The sequence below is a fragment of the Carettochelys insculpta genome, chromosome 12 (assembly GCF_033958435.1).
Source record: "Carettochelys insculpta isolate YL-2023 chromosome 12, ASM3395843v1, whole genome shotgun sequence".
Taxonomy (NCBI): Eukaryota; Metazoa; Chordata; order Testudines; family Carettochelyidae; genus Carettochelys; species Carettochelys insculpta.
The window spans coordinates 2846163-2864808 of NC_134148.1; the positions used below are offsets into that span (position 1 = coordinate 2846163).

General features: G+C 44.5%; 1 protein-coding gene across 6 annotated transcripts in view; it reads left to right on the forward strand.

Moving 5' to 3' along the window:
- Nucleotides 1-18646, forward strand: part of MYO9A (myosin IXA) — a 325415-nt gene that overhangs the window by 185297 nt on the left and 121472 nt on the right. For all 6 annotated transcript variants that reach the window (XM_075007302.1, XM_075007303.1, XM_075007305.1 and 3 more), the window contains one exon: nt 17251-17367. In XM_075007302.1, coding sequence (XP_074863403.1) covers nt 17251-17367 — 117 coding nt within the window. The remainder of the gene's footprint in view (nt 1-17250; nt 17368-18646) is intronic.

The window sequence follows — 18646 nt, forward strand, 5'->3', positions numbered from 1 at the left end:
AGGGGCAGCCACAGCAGGAGAACAGTGGCCATGTGGAGACAGGGCTCTCCACCCGTCTGGGAGAGGTAAGTTCCCCTCTACCATACCCCCACCATGCAGTCAGTGTCATGCAGGGGGAGCCGTACAACCACCCCACAACTCTCCCATGCAGTCACCCCTCCTATCATTTGCATAAACCGTAAGTTTTCTCCTTTTATTTTCCAAACAGAAAAGGAAAAAACTTATTTCACTGAAATACCCGAGCAACACTGGGTCAATTGGCTAGTGACAGTCACTGGCAGCTCTAGATTTCTCTGACTGCAGCTTTCTGTGTTGTATGCTTGAGTGATCGATTCTAAACCTAGTTAACTAATTAAACAAACCACAGGAATTAGCTAAACCCTCCCCCCTACATCATACAACATGGCAAACGGCTTGGGAAAATACTTGTCAAATTACTAGGGTGACCATCCATCCCGTTTTGGCGGGACGGTCCCATGTTCGGGATGCCAAAAAGGCATCCCTATTTATTTTAGATACGGGACTAATTGTCCCCTGTTTTCCACAAGCAGGGGCACAGCTGCTGATGGGCGAGCAGGGAGCCCGCAGGTTTGCCTACTTCCCCCTTTCCCGTGGCTGCTCCGTCCCTGCTGCTGTTTTGGGGCTCCTGGGAATGCTAGAGGCTCCCAGGGCTCGGGGAGGGAGGGCAGCTGTCACCTCCTTCCCTGATCCACAGGACTTGGCGTCGCTGCCCCTCCCCCGTATCTCCCTGTCTCATATTGGGGACAGGGAATTATGGTCGCCCTACAAATTACACTACTATTACAAGGCATAGAGAGAGTCCAGAGGAATGATACATTGCCAAGTTACTCACTGGTGATCCACCCAGCCACATCCATGTGTTCATCCACATCATTTTCTCCCAATACGCAGTTTTCCTTACGATGGTTCATTCTCACAGCTGGGCCCTGCCTTGTCGTCTGGCACTGCTTACACTTGACATGTTTTCCCATTTTACCCAGGGGAAAAAAATCTTCACAATGTTGCCAGTTAGGGTTTCTCTTCTGCCCAAAGGCCATGATGCATTTTCCTGTGGCATAAGTGTTAGCCCACTGAGAGAGAGCAATCCAAAGCCCAGAACTTTGCAGAAGCAATTGGTAATAGCTAAGCTGGACAGACTAGAGCCATTAATTCATTTTTATGAGACTGTAAATGTATGTGTAGTGTGTTTGTGATGCGATTCAATTGGAACTCTTATTTTTAAATGAGAAATTTAGTATTTTATTGGGTTTTTTTAAAAACCATTGCATTTAATCCACTCTGTTGGATTGTACCTCATTGTCCCCTAGGTTAGCTAGAGATTTTACTAATAAGCCAGTAATTCAGAACAGTTAAAACGCTTCAAGGTCTTCATTTTACGCATGAGGGGAATTTGTTTACTGATGAGCTAGAAGTAAAACTTAAAAATGAATTGTGTGTGTGAAACATACTAGCTTTTCTCAATGGACTTAGGAACAAGCCACATGATACTTGTCTGCAACTATGTTCTGATATTTGTTACTCATTTTCCCTCCTTCAGTGGTCATGAAAAGGGAGGAGGTATCTTTTTTTAATGTTCACGATTGGTTTTAAGTATAAAAAAATACAGCCAGCAAAGGGCATAATAGCTAAGGTCCCATTGTGGTGAACTGAGCTCTCTCTGGGGAAGTAAGAATGAATACAAGATTCTAACGTAATTGTAAGATAAAGTACAAGTACAGAAAATTACATCATGACTATTAGCTCTAAATATGATATAACTCGCTGTTGCCAAGATAGGAATTAAATGAGAGTCTGGTATCCTGCAATAGTACTTTTCTCTGGGTGTTAAGCCAATGTTTGAAAAACTAAGCCAGCCTGTCTCAGCCTATGTCCTGTGACCCAAGGGGAACCACTAAAGCTGCTTAATCTGTCTCTCACCACAGGACACGTCTGTGAATATAAACCAGACACACAATGTATTAGGTGACAAATGGACTGCTACAAAAACAGCAAGAACTCATAATTCTCTGTTCATGCTCACTCATACACAAGACTTCTTTACTCCTTTTGTAATATTAATAGTTAATTTCTGATCTGAAATCTATAGAGTCAGACCAAAAGAGGAGGATTTATTTCCCATGCAGACAATTCCAGGGAAAGATATTACAATGCCATGTCTGTTTCTCAGATCCTGAATGAATCCTCAATCCTGAATGAAGATTGATTTAGACCTGGTAGGCATGCAGCCAACATACAATCATTTTTGTACGTACCCTACCATGATATTTCAATGTCCTTCTTCCTCTCAGTTCTCCTTATTGTTCTGCCTAGCAACAAGCGCCTGGCTGTATCATTAGCTCTATTTCCACTTCCTTTCTTTTGATGTACTGGGAAGTGTCTCCTTCCCCCCGCCCCCCATTCCCAAGATACACATTACCAAACTCTGGCTTAATCCCTATCCTGGTGATCCTAGGAATTACAAACCCCTAAATGTAACTTCAGTGCTGGATAAATTGGTTGAAACTATAGTAAAGAACAGAATTGTCAGACACGTAACTAAATGTAATTTGTTGGGGAAAAAACAACATGATTTCTGCAAAGGGAACTCGCCCTTCACTAATCTACTACCATTTATTGAAGGGGGCCAACAAGCATGTGCACAAAGGGAGATCCAGGGGTTTCTGTGTTTCCAGAAAGCCTTTGACAAGGTCCCTCACCAAAGGCTATTAAGCCAGGTAAGCTGTCATGAGAGAAGCAGACCTCTCATGGATGGATGAGTGGTTAAGAGATAGGAGCCAAAGGGTAGGAGTAAATGTTAGGTTTTCACAATAGAGTTAACTAGTGGTGTCCCAAGGGGGTCTGTACTGGGACCAATCCTGTTTAACATGTTTATGAACAATTTGGACAAAGGGGTAAACCAAGGGTGGGGCATCTGTGGTCTGGATCCAGACTGCAGCTTGTCTGGATCTAGACCCAAGGCTCAGGGCACCCCTCCATAGCATATGCCCTGTAGGGGCGGGGGTGGAGTTGAAACAGATTTCTCAAAACTATGTGACTGAGCCACAAAATACAAAGTAATGAATATTGGAAAACATAATCCCAGCTACACATACAAAATGATGGGTCTAAATTAGATGTTACAACTCAGCGATCTTCTAGTCATTGTGGTCAGTTCTCTGAAAACATCCACTCGTGTCGCAGCAGTCAAAAAGTCAAACAATGTCATGAATCATTAAAAAAGGGATAGAGTGTCTTATTTGGCATAAGTCCGTGGTATGCCTGTATCTTGAATACTATGTGCGTAAGGTGCCACAGGGTTTCTCGTTGTTTTTGCAGATACAGACTAACACAGCTGCCCCTCTGAAACACGTATAAATGTGGTCGCCTCATCTCAAAAAAGATATTTTGGCACTGGAAACAGTTGAGAAAAGGGCAAGGAAAATTATTGGGGTTTGGAACGGTTTCCATATAAGGAGAGATTAAAAGACTGGAACTTTTCTGCTTAGTAAAAAGAAGACTCAGGAGGGATATGATAGAGATCTATAAAATTGTGACTGGTATTGAGAAAGCAAAAAAGGAGAAATTGTTTGTTTGCCTTGTTCAAAAATATAAGAAATAGAGTCCACCAAATGAAAGTAATTGAGTAGCAGGTTTCAAACCAACAAAAAAAAGTGTTTGTTCAGGCAGCTCATGGTCAACCTGTGGAACTCCTTGTCAGAGGATGTTGTGAAGACCAGGACTTTAACGGGGTTCAAAAAAAAGCTAGATAAATTCATGGATAGGTGCATCAATGGCTGATAGCCAGTAGGGGTAGGAATGGTGTCCCTAGCCTATTTGCCAAACTGGGAATGGGTGATGGGATGCATCACTTGGTGATTGCCTCTTCTGCTCATTCCCTCTGGAGCACCTGTCGTTGGCCTCTGTTGGAAAACAGGATGCTGGACTAGATGGACCTTTGGTCTGACCCAGTGTGGCCGTTCTTATACTCACTCCAGCCCAGGATAAGAGAGAGATACGATCAAAAGTTACTTCATTTCAGTCTCTAGTTTTCCTTTCCATGCTGGTGCAAAGGCACTCCTAATCAGCCCCACAAATCCCCTTCTGCATACCCAGGGAGCAGCAGTAGTGCCTTGATTAGGGTTAGTGCAGAGTCCATTTCCCCCTGGGCCAGAGCAACGCAGCACAATATCACCTTGGTCCACTACAGGGGCCCATTTAAAAAATAGAATCAGAGTCTCCCATTAAAAGGCCTAGCTTAGCAGAACAGCTGTGTGCAAACACGCGTTAGCACAGGCTGAGTGTTCCAGGTTGTTAAGGATGAGATTGGCCTTGTTCTGTGATCCCAGGGAGGTTGGTTTGTTGTGGGAGGGCTCTTCTGCCTGTCCTAGTGTGAGATTAGCACTGGGAAAACATCTCTGCACTGACTGAGCCAGTTCCATTTCAAGTATCAGAGAGGTAGCCGTCTTAGTCTGTATCTTTGAGAACAACAGGAAGTCGTTCCTTCTAGACGGAGAGGTATTTTGGAGCATCTGCTTTCGTGGGCAAAGTGGCATCTGACGAAGCGGGTCTTTGCCCACGAAAGCTATGCCCCAAAACATCTGTTACTTCAATTGCAGTATATTAGCTCATGAACTTGGTTTTTGCAGACCAATAACTGATTTGCCTTTTGATGACTCATATGCTGGCAATTAGCCGGGGCTGCCCCCAACCTGTGGGAGGACCCCAGGAAGGGATGGAGGAGTGGAAGGGAGCTCAGGAAGGTGGCACCCCCACACGAGCAGCTGCCAGCTCAGCTGTCACTCCTGCCACAACCTGCACCATCTCCCCAGCCATGATGAGACCGTGAGACCCTGCCACTTGCGTCAGGGCCGCTGAATATTCTGATTGGCCCAGTGGCAGGGGGTGTTCTCTTGGCCGGGGGAGGAACCAGAGGGCTGGGGATGCAGTGGAAGCCAAGGGTCGGAGTCGATCGTGCTGCACCCTGCTCCTGGCTAAATGTCACGCCCCCGCTAGGGGGGCTCACCCACACTTTGCGAACCCCAGGCATAGGGAATGTTTGTGCTCTTCCTAGAGAGAGGGGAAATCCACATGTACCTCTCCACCTGCCCCAGTGCACACATGCGCACACGTGTAAGCAGTCGTAGTTCTGTTGGTTACTGCAGGCTCATTGGTTAAAACTGCCACACATTGTTTCAGAAACAAAAGCTCACAGGTGAATTCTGCAGCTAAATTGTTGGATCGTTCAAGTTAACGATGCTGATTCGTATTTTCACAAATCAATGCTAGGAGACTGAATGTAGGAATTTGAAGAGGAGGCATTTTATAGGCCCAATTTCTTGTACATCTGGAGTTCCTGTTGTGTCAGTGGGAGTATTGTACGTGCACACAAGGTAAGATCAGCTCAACACTTAGCTACTGTGGCCACGTGCCAGAGATGAAGTTATTAGAATAACAGAGAAGTCATGGAAAGGGGATTCTCAGGAAGAGGAGATTGTTCGTGAACACTGAAAGTATTTCTAGTTTGATGGGCAGTGGGCAGCTGGTATCAGAAATACAAATTCCCTCCTCTCTTTGTACTGCCAAGTGATGCTTGACAGTCATGGTTGAGAAGTTATTTGTGCTTACAATCTGCTTTGCACTCTTCAGTCTAGTAAACTTTCAGGGAGAAGTTCTCACTCCTAAACATCACTCCCTCCTCTGTATCTTGTAGTCCAGTGCTGAAAACTGGGGGGAGTTTCATAAAATTCTTTGTCCATCTGAATTATCCTCAGGGGTTTCACAAATACAAGTTGAACCCCTCTAGTCCAGCACACTCTGCTCTGGCAACATCAGTGGTCCAGTAAGATTTTAATTAGCTGGATGTCTACTTACCGTGAGTGTGGCCAAGCTTCCTGTGGTACCATGAATTTTGCTTACAGCCGCCAGTCCTGGCTCTGTGTTCTGTGCTGCTCTTTAGCTGTCATTTACCCCTGTATGTCTTCTAAGAGCCCAGTAAGCAGTAGAAGTGTTGACAATGTTGCTAGACAGACAGTTTTGACCTGCTGTGGTCTGGCAAATTCTCTGGCGCAGCACCTGTCTGGTCATGAGGGTGTCGGACTAGAGAGGTTCAACCTGTACATCTGCTAGATTTGCGGGGAATGGTAGAGTATAAGATAATTAGGGTGACCATATCTCCCTATCCCAAATAAGGGACAGAGAGATATGGGGGAGGGGTGGCACCCCAGCTGCAGCTGCCAAGGGCTGCCTCCCTGGCTGCCCTAAGCCTGTGCTCCTTCTAGCTCCCCCAGGGTGCAGGGAGCTGGGAGCTGGGTGGTAGCCGGGCACGTGGGCTCCCTGCTCTCTGCACCTCATGGAGCTGGGAAGAAGGCGTCAGCAGTGCTTGTGCTCTTCCTGGCTTCCCCGAGCTCTGGGGAGGCAGCACCCACCAGCGGCTTCCTCGAGCCTTGGGGAGGCAAGAAACAGCTCCCGCCTTTTTAGGGCACCCTGCTGGCTCCCTCTTCCTGTGGCTGGAGAGCACGTACTTACACACGGTACATGCTCTCCGGCCAGCAGCTGCGCCCAGGCAGCGGGTGAGGGAAAAGGTCACCTGGTGGGGGGGCTAAATATGGGACAATTAGCCCCTTTTTAAAAATAAGTAGGGACACCTTTTTGACACCCAAAATACAGAGCCATCCCACCCAATATGGGACAGAGGGTCACCTTGCTGGTAATTAAACTCATTCTATACATGTGCAGTGTACCACTTCCTCACAGATTTTATTGTTCTTTACAGAGCCAGATTTAGCAAAGCCTTTACACATGCTTTATGTAAAGCACATGCTGCAAGCTGTTCCCGATAGTGGCACCACCAGTATTCTGCCAAATCTCTAATCACCCTTAGAGGTGATCTGACTGCTCCTACGTGCAGGATCGCTCCAGCTCCCATTGTAGGAGATTTTCGTCTTAATTACTGAGATTAAGGAATAGACACCTGTACCATAGCACCCCAATCTCAATTGGCCCCTTTGAGTACTGGCATAATATAAATATTTATTGTTACTAAGTTTCTGTTTGCTTTACAGCACCCGTAATATATCACCATATTGAGGCCCTGGTGTTGCTGTGCATCATACCTCGTTGCTCTTTAATCTTCAGAATAAATAGTTGTATGAATTGTCCCTCCCACCTCATTTGTCAACCTTCTTGCTCCCATTTCAATTGGAAAACTTCTAGATTTTTTTCATCTTCCAAGTAGACCTACAACAAGCTGTTTCTCATGTGTTGAGTTAGTAAACAGTCTAAGTACTGATTCTGAAAGGGCAAACAGACTGCACTCTTGGGAACTTTTTTCTCCCAGTAGATCATGCGAAAATATCTATAAAAGGTTATCTGGGCCTCTGCCAAGAAGGCAGGTCACTGACTAAGAGCTCTGAGAACGCTGTTGTTTCAATGGCATTTCGGCAACAATGATGCCGTTTGAAACAGCACTTGAGGGGGAGAAAGTGAAATAGCAGAATGAAGAGCCACAGTTTCTTTCAGATCCGAGGGCGTCCTTCACCGCTCAGCTTGCAAAATCATCTGTGTACGGAAGCCCAGCTGCTGATTTTACAAGATACTATGGGTGGCATGAAAGGAGGTCTGATGTCTCAGCACAGAGCTGAAAGATTGCACGCACATTTAATTTAGTGAGAAAGTATTAAACAATCTCGTTTTCCTCCCACGCCTTTCCTCTCCAACTTTATTTGTTGTCTGGGAGAGAAGCTATGTCTATCAACGGTCCATTTACTTATTCCCCCATTGAGAACCCCCCTCTTGCCTCCCCACTTCTGACAACAGACTAGGAGGCCTGTAACTGTAATGAGACAAACAGAAAAGTGGCCCACATCTTGTGTAGTTAAAATGAAGTTCTTCTGATTTGTTGAACTTCCTAGACTTGACCAACCTTTGATTAAAAAAAAAGGGAAATAAGGGCAACCCAGGAATTACACACCAGTCGTCATAACTTCTGCTCCAGAAAGGAAAGGGAGCCAATAATTAGGGAATCAGTTTACAAGCATCTGGAAGATAATAAGGTGATAAGTAACAGTCAGCATGGACTTGTCAAGAGCAAATTTTGTCAAACAACCTGATAGCTTTATTTAACAGGGTGACAAGCATTGTGGAATGGGGGGAAGTGGTATATATGGACTTTATTAAAGCTCTTGATACAGAGTCATATGACCGTCTCATTAACAACCTAGGGAAATACAGTCTAGATGGAACAAGGTGAATACATAACTGGTTGGATAGTAATTCCAAGAGGTTAGTTGTGAGTGGTTCACAATCATGCCGAAAGGTCATGATAACTGGGGTTCTGCAAAGATCAGTTCTGGGACAAATTTTGTTCAGTAATCTTCATCAGTGATTTAGAAAATGGCATAGAAAGTACACTTATAAAAACTGCAAATGATACCAAGCTAGGAGGTGTTGCAAGTGATTTGGAGGGTAGGATGAAAATTCAAAATGATCAGAACAAACTGAGAAATGGTCTGAGATAAATTGGATGAAATAAGGACATATGCATCACTTAGGAAGGAACAATCAGTTTCACAAATACAAAATGGGAAATGACTGCCTAGGGAGTAGTGTTGCAGAAAGGGATCTAGAGGTCATAATGGACCAAAAGCTAAATGAGTCAACAGTGTAATGCCATTGCCGCCCCCCACCCCACCCCCAAAAAAAATAGAAAAGAAAAAAGCAAACACCATTCTGGGATGCATTAGCAGGAGTATTGTAAGCAAGACACAAGAAATAATCTTCCGCTCTACTCTATAAGTATTTATGTCCAGTTCTGGGTCCCATATTTTAAGGAAGATGTCAAGAAATTGGAGAACGTGGCTGTTCATTCAGAGAAAGAGCAACAAAAATGATTAACAGTCTAGAACATATGGCCAATGAAAGAAGGTTAAAAGAAGTGGGTTTGTTTAGTTGGGGGGAAAAAAAAGAAGACTGAGAGGAGACATGACAGTTTTCCTTCATTGAAAAGGTTGTTAGGAGGAGGAGTGTGAAAAACTATTCTCCTTAACCTCTGAGAATAGGACAAGAAGCAGTGGACTTAAATTGCGGCAAGGAAGGCCTAGGTAGAATGTTAGGAAAAACTTCCTAACTGTCAGGATGGTTGAGCACTGGAATAAATTGTGCAAAGAGGTTGTGGAATCTCCATCAGAGGAGATTTTTAAGAGCAGGTTAGACAAACGCTTGCCAGAGATGGCCAAGGTGATACTTATTCCTGCCTACCCTCCAGATCATCACCTTGTCGTGGTGAGTGGGCTTGTGTGTCCCAGTGAACCCAAGAGTGATACTGTAGGGAGTCTCATACTCCCAGCAGGGTCACCCATTGTGGGAAGGTCCAGAGAAACAAAGATCTTAAAAGTCCTCAATGGCAGAACAGGTGGAGGACAGCAAAGGTAATGCCACAACAGCTATGAGGGCAGATGAAGGCTGCTGCTGACAGGGACTCCCAGTTGTCGTGGATCCTGTGCCACTGAACCTGAGTTTCTTATCCCTCAGGAACCATATGGTGGCTGCAGTGCAGCAGACCCGCTAACATTAAAAGGAATCATTCACAGGCATCTTCCTCTGTGTACTGCTCTTCTAAACTTAAGCCCTATAGCGACTGGCAAATGGCAATGGGAGCAGGATTATGAGATTAGGAAACTTCTAGTCATGAACCAGCATATAGGTGGTGGATGTATGTATCAGTCATTCCGTTTCAAGGACCGAGGTGATAGAACAGTCCAGCTGCTGCATCCACGACTGAGCAGCCCTGTTTAGGATCCAGTCTGCTCACCCCACATGGAGAGGAGGCTAGAAAAGGTGCCCTAAACATAGTCTACCTCAATCCGCCTGGCTGGATAACTGCATCCTATGGATTCACCTCCATGCGGTTGAAATCGAACAGTAAACTTTGAAACATGGAATATTCAGACTCTAATGGACAACCTAGACAGTGAGTGAGCCAAAAGATGCACAGCAATTATCACCCACAAGATACAATGATTAAACATCAAGTTCACTGCCCTGGCAGAAACACCTACACCAGAAGGAGGACAGCTAAGAGAAGGCGGCAGAGGGTACCTATTTTTCTGGAAAGGAACCACATAGGAAGGAAAATGACTTCATGCCATAGTATTTGCTTTCAAGAACAAACTGACAAAGATCCTATCTGAGGTCCCTGACAGCATCCATGAGAGTTTCATGACTCTCCGCTAGAAGCTTTCTGAAAACCAGCAGGCAACTTCATCAGTGCTTGCGCACCAACTCTAGACACCAAATATAACATGAAGGAGAAGTTCTGCACCCAACTGGACACAGTCCTGGAAGACACGATTATCCTCTTAGAGGATTTCAGTGCCAGGGTTGGAAGAGATGCTGATCTCTGGCACACTACCATTGGGAACGGAGGAGTCAGTAACAGCCATTCCAGCGGAGTGCTCCTCCTTATAAAATGTGTGGAACACAAGCTTGTCATCATAAACACCCTGTTCCTCCAGAAAAACTTAAGACCTCCTAGCAATATCCTTGATCAAAGCACTGGCACTTCTTAGACTGTCATCGCCTGCACTCAGGATCGGCATGATGTCCTTCTCATACATGCAGTGACTTGCGCTGATGACTGCTGGACTGATCACCACCTTACTCGATCTACAATGGTCATTAGGATTGTCACCAAATGGAGAAGTCAGAGGAAACCGATCTGATGAAGGAGCCCATCAGATGAAGCAACTTCCGATAGCCCTCCAAAGAAACTGCCGACAGTACACCCGGAGGATGTGGAAGAACGCTGGTGTCAGTTGAAAAGTGCTATCATTGGAGTTTGTGGAGAAACCATTGACTACCATACCAGGAAGCATCAGAACTGGTTTGATGAGAATTATGTGGAAAATGAGCACTTGATTGAGGCAAAAAGGAAAGCCTTTAGAGCCTGGCAAAGTGACATCAGTTGCATGACAAACAGAGAAGGGCGTGCCAAGAGCAAGGCAGAAGTGCAATGTAAAATTAGGCCTCTGAAAAACGAGTGGCAGATTAACAAGGGGCAAAAATTACAGTATCTTGCAGACATTAATGATACAAGAGGTTTCTTCAATGCTACCAAAGCTGTTTATGGACCAAGAAACCATGGAATCAATCCCCTGACATCACAGGATGGTGCCCAACTCTTGAAAGACAATGATGCCATTGCTTCTCACTGGAGGGAGCACTACAATGAGCTCTTGAATTGCCCCTCCACTGTGGTACTGGAATCCCTTGAACAAATCCCTCACCAACTGCCTCGAGAGGATCTTGCAACACTTCTTACCCTGAGTGAGATCCAGGCTGCCATCAAAGTGATGAAGTGCAACAAGGCAACTGGACTAGATGGAATCCCCACCAAAGTCTTCAAAGAAGGTGGGCCAGAGTTCCACAAACAGCTCCACTTCAAGATCTGGGATAGGGAGTAGATGCCACAAGATTTCAGAGACACACTGATCATCAGCCTTTTCTAGAAGGGTGACAAGTCAGACTGTAGAAACTATCATAGCAGCTCCCTCCTGGAAATGGCAGGGACAATCTTAGCTCAAATCCTTGCAAACTAACTTGCCACTCTCAGAAGCACGCCTCCCAGAATCTGAGTTTGGCTTCCAACCATTCTCAGGAACAGCGGACGTGATCTTCGCTGCCTGGCAAGTGCGAGAAAAACATTGTGAACACAATCAAGCCTTACATATGAGGTTTCATCAACCTGACCAAAGCTTTTGACTCAGTCAATCATAGCACCACGTGGACCATCCTCTCAAAGATCAGCTGCCCCAAAATATTAACATTTTAAGGCTGCTTCACGAAAACATGACTGCTGCAGTATTGAGCAACAGATCCCAAAGTAACCCCTTTGAGGTCAAAACGGGAGTCAAGCAAGGCTGCATCATTGACCCATCACTGTTCTGCAGTTTCATGACCCTTCACTTCATTGATGGCTACTTCCAGATGGTGTGAAGATGGTCGGTCGGTCGGTCGGTCGGTCGAATGAACGGGAAGCTTTTCAGTCCCAGGAGACTGAAGGCTGTAAGCAAGAGCCCCACAACCTCTATCATAGAGCTCCAGTACGCGGATGATAATGTGGTGGTTGTGCTTTCTCCCACAGCCCTTCAGGCCATCTTAAGTGCCTTCACTGAAGCATACAAGAAACTCATCCTCACACTGAGCATGAAAAAGACTAAGGTGCTCCACCAACCTTCACCACCAGGACAATCTCCTGCACCTTCTATTCAAGTCAATGGAGAACTGCTAGAAAATGTGGAGCACTTCCCATATCTTGGAAGTCCATCTAGCCACTAAATTCGACATTGATGTGTAAATCTAATATCGTCTCAGCCATGCAAGCTCTGCTTTCACCCACCTTAGACAAAGGGTCTTTGGAAACCGGGGTGTTTATCTCACGACAAAGCACCTTGTATACCATACAGTAGTCGTTCCAACACTAGTATACGCATGTGAAACCTGGACAACATACAAACACCATTTTAAGGCACTTGAACAACATCACCAATGCCGCCTCAGGAGAATCCTAAATCTCTCTGGGGAAGATAGGCACACGAACACTAGCATCCTGGCAGAGACGAACATGACCAGCGTTGAAGCCATTATCATTCATCAACAGCTTCATTGGACTGATCACATGGATTGGATATCTCATCAGCGCCTCCCAAAACAGATGCTGTTTTCCGAGTTGGAGGAAGGACAGAGGAGCATTGGGGGCCAGTGGAAGCAATATAAGGATATGCTGAAGGTACACATGAAATGTGCAGCATCCATTTCAACACTTGGGAGAACCTTGCCCAAGACTGTCCCCAGTAGAGAATGGTTATCTGTGAGGGGCTATTGCCGTTTGAGAGTCCTGCCACAGTGCAGACGAGGACAGGCGGAGAAAAAGAAAAGAGGATCAAAAACTGCTTCATGCCCCTCCAACAGCTGCCAACACCTGCCTCTTCTGTGATAAGACGTGGAGCTCCAGAATTGGGCTGATCAGCCATCAGCAGACTCACAGATAGGAGGATGACACGAAGACGTCCTCCTCGTTATTGAGTGACTGCCAGGAAAGAGAAAAGAAGAGCATTCCTCCCATGAGTGCATGGGACTAGACTTGATGACTTCTTAGAGTTCCTTTCCAGTTTTGTGATTTGTCATTACATCCAATATGTAAATAGATTTGAAGAATAAAAGTATTAATAGGAACTGCAAATGGTTGTGAATTGAAGTACAGCTTACTTGTAGTCCTCCTCTAGTTCAGAGGCCTTTAGGAGTACAACAAAACCTTTCGGTTGTCTCCACTGTATCATACAATGGTGCCTTGGGAGCATCTGACGTTAATAAGTATTAAAGTAAAAAATAGAAAATGGAAACTTGTTCCCCAAGCACATTCCAAAAAACCCTGTAGGTAAATCTTGTTTAATCTCGCTGCTCAGCAAGCAGCAACAAACTTTCCCGTGTCTAAAATAAAAGCCTCATTATAGTGTATAGTTTGCTATCTATGGTAAAAAGAGAGAGCTTGCTTTTAATGGCATTACTCTTTACATGAGCTGAGTGAGGTACTAGGCATTAAAATTCATCCTGGGGGCAGTTACATAAATAAAGTGCCTGCTTCATTTAAAAAAAAAAAACCAAAAAAAAAACCTTATTTTTATCGTGGGCCTGTGCGGTATCGAAGTGTGAAAGTTCCTTCTCTCCTACAGCATGCCGCTTGAGTTTTCCAGTTTAAAAGAAAGGAAACAAAACAAAAAAACTAAAAAAAACTCCTGCTGTGAGATCTACCCAGACCCTCCATGGCCACGGTTGGCAGTCTGTCTGGGTGCGTTGGGGTTCTTCCTCTTTTGACACTTCGTTCATTTTTTTCTGACCAGTGAGGGAAACTGACATGAAAAGATGTACAGGAAAGCAAAACAACAGCTCTAAAATTGAAGACTTTCCTAGCAAAGTTATGAGGCATAACAGATTTAAGGTAAGTGTCCTCCACTAAGGACCTACGAGACATATCTTCCCTAATCCTTAGAAATAGCTGTGATTTCAATACTAACAGGTAAATATATGGCCACATCCCATTGTTGTTTAAAATATATGCAATTCTTTCAGAATGCGTGTGTCTATATAGAAAAGTAACCTCTCTTCCAAAAAATGGCAGTGGAGCCTATCAATTACATCTTTTCCAACGGTGTGTCCATAAGACTTCCTTGATCCATGAATCACTGAAGCTCTGTAGGAAGGTGTCTTCTGCTTCATCCTCAGCACACTTTACAAAAGTGTGTGGGAAATTTTCTTCAATCTTTTGCATCTCACAAGGCCCACAGAGGAGGAATCAAGAATTTCCGCAGAACTCCAGCCTTCACCCCCCTGCCTGCTGCTTTTGAGCAATATACAGAGCCAGTGTCTGCTCTCATTTATACCAGTGCAAATCTGACGTAACCGCATTCCCCTCAGTGGAGTTAATCTCAGTTTAAGGTGGTAGAATTGAGAGCAAAATTTGTCTATTAAGGAGCAATAAAATGGAAAATTAAATTCATTATTTGTTTTCCACTAGCACATTTTCTGGCTTGTTTATCCAGGTTTCCGTGCCCCGAATTTCACTTATAAATGTGTACAACCTGGGACTCGCACGGTGACTGGTCTTATCTTGGGAGAAAAGGAGCAGAGCACCTCTGTCCCTTTCACTGACTTAGGCACCCTGCCTGCAGCAGGGCTGCTGCAGACTCAGTTCTGCCATTTTTAGCTTTGTCAGGACGAGAAAAGGTGGGCAGTGGGAGTGGAGTTGTTTTATGCACTTTGTATCGTCAGCAGCAGGAGAGGGGAAACTCCACGTTTCATAACGCTGTGATGAAACCCACTTTAAAATAGACAAGACCAAAGTAGGATTGCTCCAGCACAAATCTTGGTACCAGGAAGAAATGTTTCCACACTGTGCCCCCGCCATCTCTAATTTCCTCCATTGGTTTGTTTGGGGAGGGGCAAGAGATTGTTTAGCTCAGCATTAGTAGCAGATTCAATAAAATGAGACAGAAAAGAGTGTTACCAAAATCTACCCTAAAAGTATTTGAGCGTGTTAGAACATTTCCGTGTAACGTTGGGAAATTCATGGCAAAAAGAACTCGTACCAAAGAGAATTGTCTGTAAAAAGTACACCAGATGCTTTCCTTAGAAAATTCAAAGCTCTGTTTAGGAGTTAGTTTATCAAGAATATTATAGATACCAATCAGGTTCCAAAAGAAGTATTAATCTACTGGGTTGTGCAAAGAGGGAAGCCTAGAAAGAGCTGTTCTTCGGGGCAGCAAATTCCCTTCCCTTTCATTGCTTGTATGTTTTGGTCAGGCATACGGTTTTCGGAAATGAGCAATCATTTATTTTGGCATTGGCAAGTCGTTCTTTTTTTAAAACTATTCTTTGCTTTGACGTCTTGTGATTTTTCTTTTGTTTGCTTGTTGGACAGCAGTGGAATGTTGCCATTTAGCAAAATACAGTCAAAGCAAAGTTAGTTACGTGAGGCATTGTATGCATTCTGAAGTGTATTTCTGGGGAAGGGCCCATCCTCTGCTGTACCCAGTGTGAGTATGTGAAGGTGAAGTTCTTGGTTTCAAGAATGCCATCTGGCGGGTGAGAGAGATGCCCTGGCCCAGAAGCATGTGGCCATGTGAAAGAAGTTGCTAAATGAACTCAAGGAAAAGAAGCAGCTTCCTTTGAAACATGGTAAAAAGTCTCATGGGGGTGGCCATGTTAATCTGTAGCTTCACAAAAAGCAAGCAGTCCTGTAGCACCTTGAAGACTAACAGTTTTATTTTTTAGGTCATGATCTTTCATGGGTAAGACCCACTTCATCTGTCTTTAAGATGCCACAGGACTGCTTGTTTCCTTTTGAAATAGTAAAATGCAGTGATTTCACACTGTGGTCGTTCTTCTTTTGGTTACTATTGTGGCGAAACGAGGCTGTTCTTGTATGTACCCTGGCTGTGGTTGGGTTGAGTGAAGGTGAGTTTATCATCATCCTTTGAAACCTCTGGATGTAGATCTTTACGTTGAGAATGGGAGGAAGGTAGGAAGGATGAGCTGGCCAAACAGCATTGTCTTTGAATAGCATTTCTCTCCTGTCTGTTCAGTTCAGCCAGAGCTTTCACTGCTTGGTTGAAAAGAAATACCTCTTATTTATGCTCAGTGCTGCATTATGAAAGTTCACTTAGTGCAAAACGTTGTAACACTGTATCATAAGCTGGCAATTATAGTTTTAGTTCAAGGCTTTTGATTAAAATGGATGTTTCTGAACCTCCTGTTGATGTAAGAGACTGTCTCCATCACCAGAAGGGCTTGATATGCTTGCATCATGGCTAAAAATAGCTGAGTTAACGCCACAGTCGCCAATCCCTTCATAATATTTTAAGTGATTAACACACACAGCAGCCTTTGAATAAACAGCCAGGTAACAACTGAAGCCTGAGAATCAGAAACTATGTCAGTAGGATCTCAAAGTGAAGTCTCTTGCAGCGCGGGTGAGACAACATCGTAACTTGGAAGTGCTGCTCTTGATTCTGTGGTGGTTCTTTACAGAGCAGTAAATCTGCGTATGGCTACACCGCACTGCAGGCCATTGTTGGCAGCATGTGCAACGAGAGAGAGCCGTGAAAAAGCAAGCTTGAGTCCACAATGGCTCCCTGTTGCTGGGGTCTCCCAGTGGTAGGGAAGCCTTGCTTGATCTGTAGAGAGCCACGTCTAACACGTACCTGGTAAGCACTCCTAGGCTTCAGGCAGGGCTTTATTCTCCCACACAGTACCTCACCATCTACACTGTTGGTAGCTACGCTAGCAGTGCTACTTCCGTATGTTCTTCACGTGCCACCACAAAGAGTATGCAGTGCAGCTGGGCCTTATCAGTGTGATTGGCACCCTCAGCACTGGAGCCAGAAGATTTTAGGTATTCAGGAGGCTGCGCGGTTCCATCGAGGCTTAGATCCCATCTGTCACTTATTGATCTCGGTGGAGCTGTCCTCCTGCATCAGCCACCAGAGTAAAACCAGCCACGTTCAGCGGGCTCTGTGGTTCAATAGGTTGGTAATGAAAACAAATCGCTAGTGCTTCATGAGCAATGGAGCACATAATGAAGATGAAAGGTTTCTCTTCAGTAAAGCTGGATGCTGGACACACAGATTCTTTATTGCATAAGCCAGTTTTAATTCAGATAACTCATTATTTCTAAGAATTATTTTTGTGTTTTTCCAGGCTGTGACTGTGCGGAACTCCATGGCTAAATCGCTGTACAGCGCCCTCTTTGATTGGATAGTTTTTCGAATTAATCATGCACTTTTGAACACAAAGGACGTGGAGGAAAGCACCAAGGTAACATCTGGGTTCTTCTACCGCTTGTCAGGCTGCAAATGTCCCCTTTTAAAATGTGTAACTACAGGGTAGCACATTACCCAAACAATTGATGGCAAGGCGTGCCTGGCAAAGAGGGCAAACGTCTCCCAGTGCAGCATGACTGGGAGTGTTTCAGCAATGAGCACCTCATTTTGGAGGAGGGTTTAGGGGATGTTTTGTGAGTTTATCCTGCCAGGAATTGAATTGTAGGGGTTCTGGGCCTTGAAGTGACTGAAGATGGGGAGAGGTTATGTATTGGACCCACAAAGATACGAGTCTCCCTGGAAAGAAGTGCCGATTTCCATGTGTGTAAAAGGGCCCTGGAGAACGCGAGCACCCTCCAGTGTTCCGAAGGAACCGAGAAGAGGGCGGATGAAAGAATGGTATTGGAAGGCATCATTCATGGGGTTACTCTACTTTATTCATTTTTAAAAAAAACAATACACCAGTATTTTTTTCTGCCCTCAGAGGCCCTGACCCTTGAATACTTCTTGAAAGTTAGGTAGGGGTGGGGAGTGGTGCTGGGGTAATTTTAGCTATGTTTGTTTGTTTTTGTTTTTAGGCTTTTGAAAAGCTTTAGGGATCCTTGCCCAGCAAATATTAGAGACAATGTGGCCAAGCTTTTGTTTAGAGAACCATTGTACAGCAATACGGTCAGAGCGCTCTCTTTAAGATAGTGTTAGCATGTGACAGAGTGAGCAGCTTTCTCCATGGCATTGTCATCGGTAACGATTTTCTTAAATCACATGAAATCTCTCTGATTAGCCATTGCCCAAACCAGGCATATTTGTTAATTATTCAAAGCAATTGGGCAGGATGCACGCATGTGTATAAATAAGAAACAGACGCTCACACTCATATTACTGGTCACTCGCCCTTGGCTTTTACATTTTTGGCACAAGCCAACAGCACTTCTTGGTCATATGTCTTAGCTGTCGCGGTGGGTGCCGAAGAATGATGGTTTAGCTAAGTGCTAACATGGCGTTAGTATTGTCCTACCGTACAATTGGTTCAAATTACAGAGCGTAACGTGTCTGACCTTTCATTTTACTGCACAGAATTCCTTGTAATTTATATAGGAAAATAATTATGATCTGCATGTACAAATCTGTTCTTTTGTAAAAATGCATGCTTAATAAGTGGTGATTACTGTGCTGGCATGCGGGTGTGCTTAAAATGAATAACAGTGTTTCTTCAGGCTGTGTGCTCTCTTTGGTATTGTACTGTAAATTTTAAATTCCCTACAATTTGTAAGGGT